General features: G+C 65.6%; 1 protein-coding gene across 1 annotated transcript in view; it reads right to left on the bottom strand.

The window, feature by feature from the left end:
* The window catches only part of JAKMIP3 (Janus kinase and microtubule interacting protein 3), a 68,710-nt gene that overhangs the window by 57,381 nt on the left and 7,281 nt on the right, over positions 1-4,048 (bottom strand). The window contains exon 2 of the mRNA XM_029920662.1: positions 1,719-1,964. Within this exon, the coding sequence (XP_029776522.1) occupies positions 1,719-1,853 (135 nt within the window). The 5' untranslated portion in view covers positions 1,854-1,964. The remainder of the gene's footprint in view (positions 1-1,718; positions 1,965-4,048) is intronic.

Here is a 4,048-nt window from a genome sequence, read left to right as displayed (position 1 = left end):
GGAGCAGGCACCAGAGCCTCTTCCTCCATTCTTTCTGAATTTTGTACCAAGAGGCACATCATCTTTCCAAAATATGCATAGTAACAGGGCCCCAGCCCCAGGGCCCTTGCCCAGCAGCAAGAGGGCATGACCTCTGACCCCGCCAGCCTGGGGCGCTGACAAGCAAGGAACCGATCCCCCCCCCCCGGCTGTGGGGGATGGGTGGGTTTTGGTAGCCCTAGGTTGGCACAGGAAGTCTGCAACGCCTCGGTAACGGGCACAGAGTCTGCAGTTGGGACAAGCACCAGGCTCGGGGATTTCCGCACATCCGACGGGGAGACTAGGGCCTTGCTGTCCGCGTCCCGTTGGACGGCCCGTGAGCAGTGACAGAGGCTGGGTCCTGGGCCTCCCCACGTCTGCCCCTTGGCCCTGGCTCCACCCAGGTGTGTCCGCGCCTCTCGGTGCCGCGCCCCTGCCGCCGGGCTCCCCGCTGGGCTCCGACTCTCCTGCCCAGAGGAGGCCTGGCCCCAGGAGCGGCCACGTGGTCACCGTGACGGCAGCCGACGCATCGGAGCTGTAAGCTCATCCTGGGCCCCTCGAGCTGTCCCTCCCGGGCACCAATGGTGCTACTAACTGTCCCCTTTCCTCAGAGCAGGGACCCGAGGCAGAGGGTAAGCACCAGCGTGGGCCACACGTTCTTCCCGAAAAGAGCCTGATGGGAAGGGACCTAGGCTTCGTGGCTCACCCAGCAGACGGCACGTACACGGGCAGCGTGGCTGAGTCCTAACACCACTCTGGACGGACACTGAATCCAATTTCATGTAATTACCACGTGTCACGGAATAGTACAGTGTTCACGATTTAACCTTTAACCCGCTTGGGTAACTCAGGTGTTAGGCATCTGGCCCCAAGGCACCTGATCCCCTCCCCCACCCGCCTCCCCAGGCAGGGTCACGGACCCTGGTCACGGCCTTCCTGCAAAACCTCTCTCCAAATCCTCTCTTCTCTGCCTCCCCTTGGCAGGAGGCCCCAGGGGCGAGGGCAGAGGGCAGAGTTATGGCGGGGAGGGGGTGGTGGGCCGGTGGGATGCCCACCACCCGGGCTTGGCCTGGCACTGAGCTGCCCTGTGACCAGCCCCTCACGCTCCTCCCAGAAGCCCCCATCCTGGGCCTCCCTGCGGGCCTCAAGGACCCCAAGTACCACCCTGGTGGGGCCGTTTCAGGCCCGCCCGGTGCGGTCTCCGCCCCGCCACCCCCGCGGGCCCTGACCCCGCACTGGGACCGCACCTGCAAACAGCCAGCCTAGCCGGTTTCCTTCATCCATGTGCCAGGCCTGCTGTATGTAGGTTCAGTTCCACCGGGACCACATCAGGGGGAAGGAACATTCCCCAGGATGGTGCCACTGGCTGAGGTCCCTCTAGCGGCCCGGCACTGTCCCCTCACTCACCCAAGCCTGCCCCTGTCTCTCTCGGCTCTTCCCCAATGCTGTCAGTGCGCCCCAGCGGGCGGGCACTTGGGCAGAGACCCAACCTTGCAGGGCTGCCAGCACACCCCCTGGCCCCTGGAAGGTGTGGAGAAGTGGGTGGGGTGGGGTGGGGCGGGGCGGGGGTGTTGGAGAAGTGGGAGGAGCAAGGCAGGGGTGTGGAGAAGCGGAGGGGCGGGGCGGGGGGGGGGGGGGGGGGGGGGGGGGGGGGGGGGGGGGGGGGGGGGGGGGGGGGGGGGGGGCGTGGGAGGACCCACCTTGCTCTTCTCCTGCTGCAGCTCAATCTGGATGTCGGTCAGCTTGGCCCGGAGCTCCTCATTGGCAGCCTGCAGCGCAGCGAAGGCCTCCGTCTTGTCCCCCTTGCTGCGGCCGCCCGTGCCCTTCTTGGACATGGTGAGGGTGACCCGCGGGGGGCCCGGGGAGGGCCAGGCGTCTGGGCTGGGCTGTCCGCACCGCTCAGGCAGGTGGTGCCTCGCGCGGCTCTGCTACATTTTCTCGGTCACCTGCGGGGAGAGCACACCTGCTAAGCAGGCCTCCTGCGACCCTGGAGGGCGTTTGGGTCGCGGTAGGTGGGGCAAGGCTGGCGTCGTGTGCCCTGAGGAAGCCGTCAGGCCCCCACACCGGGTCCCCAGCCCCAGACCACAGGGGCCCTCGGCCCCGGCTCCACAGCTCTGACGGGGACCCCACGAGTAAAGCGCTTCACAGCACTTGGCATGTCCGGAGAGCCGGGGAGGGTTCTTCCTCTGCCCCTTTGGAAGAAGAGGTTGGGCCAACTTTAAGGCCCGAATTTCATACCTGGGTGGGTGGCATCCCGGTGGCGACGGTGGGTACGAACCAGGTGCTTCCTGGACAGAGGCGTGGAGGAGGGACCTCCAGACCCCTCCGGGGGGCTCAGAAAGTCTGCCCCGGAGCCCGGAGAACATGCCCTCTCACCCTGAGGCCGCTTAGCGGGTGAACTCGCACCCTCGCCCACCCACAGAGAGAGAGCGCTGCCCTGGGCCGCCCAGCACCCCTCAACCAGCTGCACAGAAGATGTGGGCCTGGATCCCACAGCAGGGGGCGGCTGGGGTCGGGCCCCACACTTACTACCTGGGAAACCCCGTGCACAAAGCGGGACAAGAGTGCTCCTGGCTTCCAAGGCCTCCTTGCACTTTAGACACCAGGACAGTTGCCCCAACAAGTGACCCGAGCCACAGAGGTGCCCTGTGCCCCCACCCGCCCCAGCTGACAGGCTGGGACAGTACCTCCCAAAGCTGGGACACTACGTCAACGTTCAGCCTTTACAGTGGGGGGCTGGGCGCAGGCTGGGGCCTCAGCGCCTTCTGGAAATGCTCTCTGGATGTGTCCCCCAGCCCTTGTCCCTCTCTGCGGCTCGGCTCCTGAGGCCTCAGGCACAGAATGAGGACAAAGCCCCGGAAGGAGGTGCAGGGGCCCAGGCACAGCCATGAGAAGGGGCTGGCAGGAGGCGGGGCCCGTGAGGGAAGGGGGCTCAGTCGGCCAGGGGTGCAGAGCCAGCGGGTGGACTCGGGAGGGCAGCCGCCTTCCCAGGAGGGAGAGTGAGTTGCCAGCCGAGAGTTTAAAAGTGTTTGAGATGCCAGCAGACACATGGGCCCCCTGCCAGAGCCCGATGGCCCGCCCGCGTCCCCTGCTCACGGCTGCCTGAAGAACTCACTCGGTGGAGGGGAGGGGCCGAGGCCAGGCTCTCGATTTGGGGTTATGTTTTCTAAGTCACCCCTGGGCACCGTTTGGCAGATTTTCCAGCTCTGTGTGGCTGGCGGTGGCATCTGCAGGCCTCCTGCTTGGCTGCTGCTGGGGCACCGGGCACGCGGAGGAAAGGGGGATAAAATGCGGCCAACAGGAGTGCTGTCCCCCGCATGGCTCGGCTCATGGAAACAGGGCCGATTTACGGGGTCCTGGCCGTTCTGCCCTGGCGCGTGAGCCAGTGTCCGCCATCCACTTCACTTGTGGGCGTGGCCAGTGATGCAGAAATTAAAGTCTTGTCCAAAGCAGAGGAAAAGCCCCCCAGCTCCCGCTTTGGTGACCCAAAGCGCTTGGGGTCTAGGACATAGAGGGAATTCACACCAGGTCCGCTGGCCGGTTACCTCCAGGCTGAGGCACCTGCCAGCTGCCAACAGGGCCCCTGAAGGCACAAGTGAGGCACCTGCGGCACCCACACAGGCCCCACCGGTTAGACGGGTTAGATGAGGCAGGAAAGCAAACCAGGTCAGGGACCCAGAGGGAGCGGGGAGGCACCCCTGGCAGGAAACCATGGCAAGGAAAGCTGGCTGGGGGCACCTGGCCCTGCTGGACGGTGGCTCACGGGGGACAGTGCGGTGGGAGCGTCCATCTGCTCATGGAGGCCGGGTCCAGGGATCCCGGCCGGACCCCAGGCCTAGGAGCTGCCTTGCCCCTAAAACCCAGCATGCTTGAGAAAATGACAGAAAAAGGACTCCTGCTTTTCACACACCCAGCGACAGTACTTTGCCTGCCGGTGGCATGTCTGGGACATGTCACCTGGGGTGCACTGCGGGTCCCAAACATCCGCTGAGGCACTTCAAGGCCCTGGCCCGGGACACCCCTTGGGACC

Source organism: Suricata suricatta, chromosome 2, assembly GCF_006229205.1.
Source record: "Suricata suricatta isolate VVHF042 chromosome 2, meerkat_22Aug2017_6uvM2_HiC, whole genome shotgun sequence".
Lineage (NCBI taxonomy): Eukaryota > Metazoa > Chordata > Mammalia > Carnivora > Herpestidae > Suricata > Suricata suricatta.
This window is presented reverse-complemented; position numbering and strand designations above follow the sequence as displayed.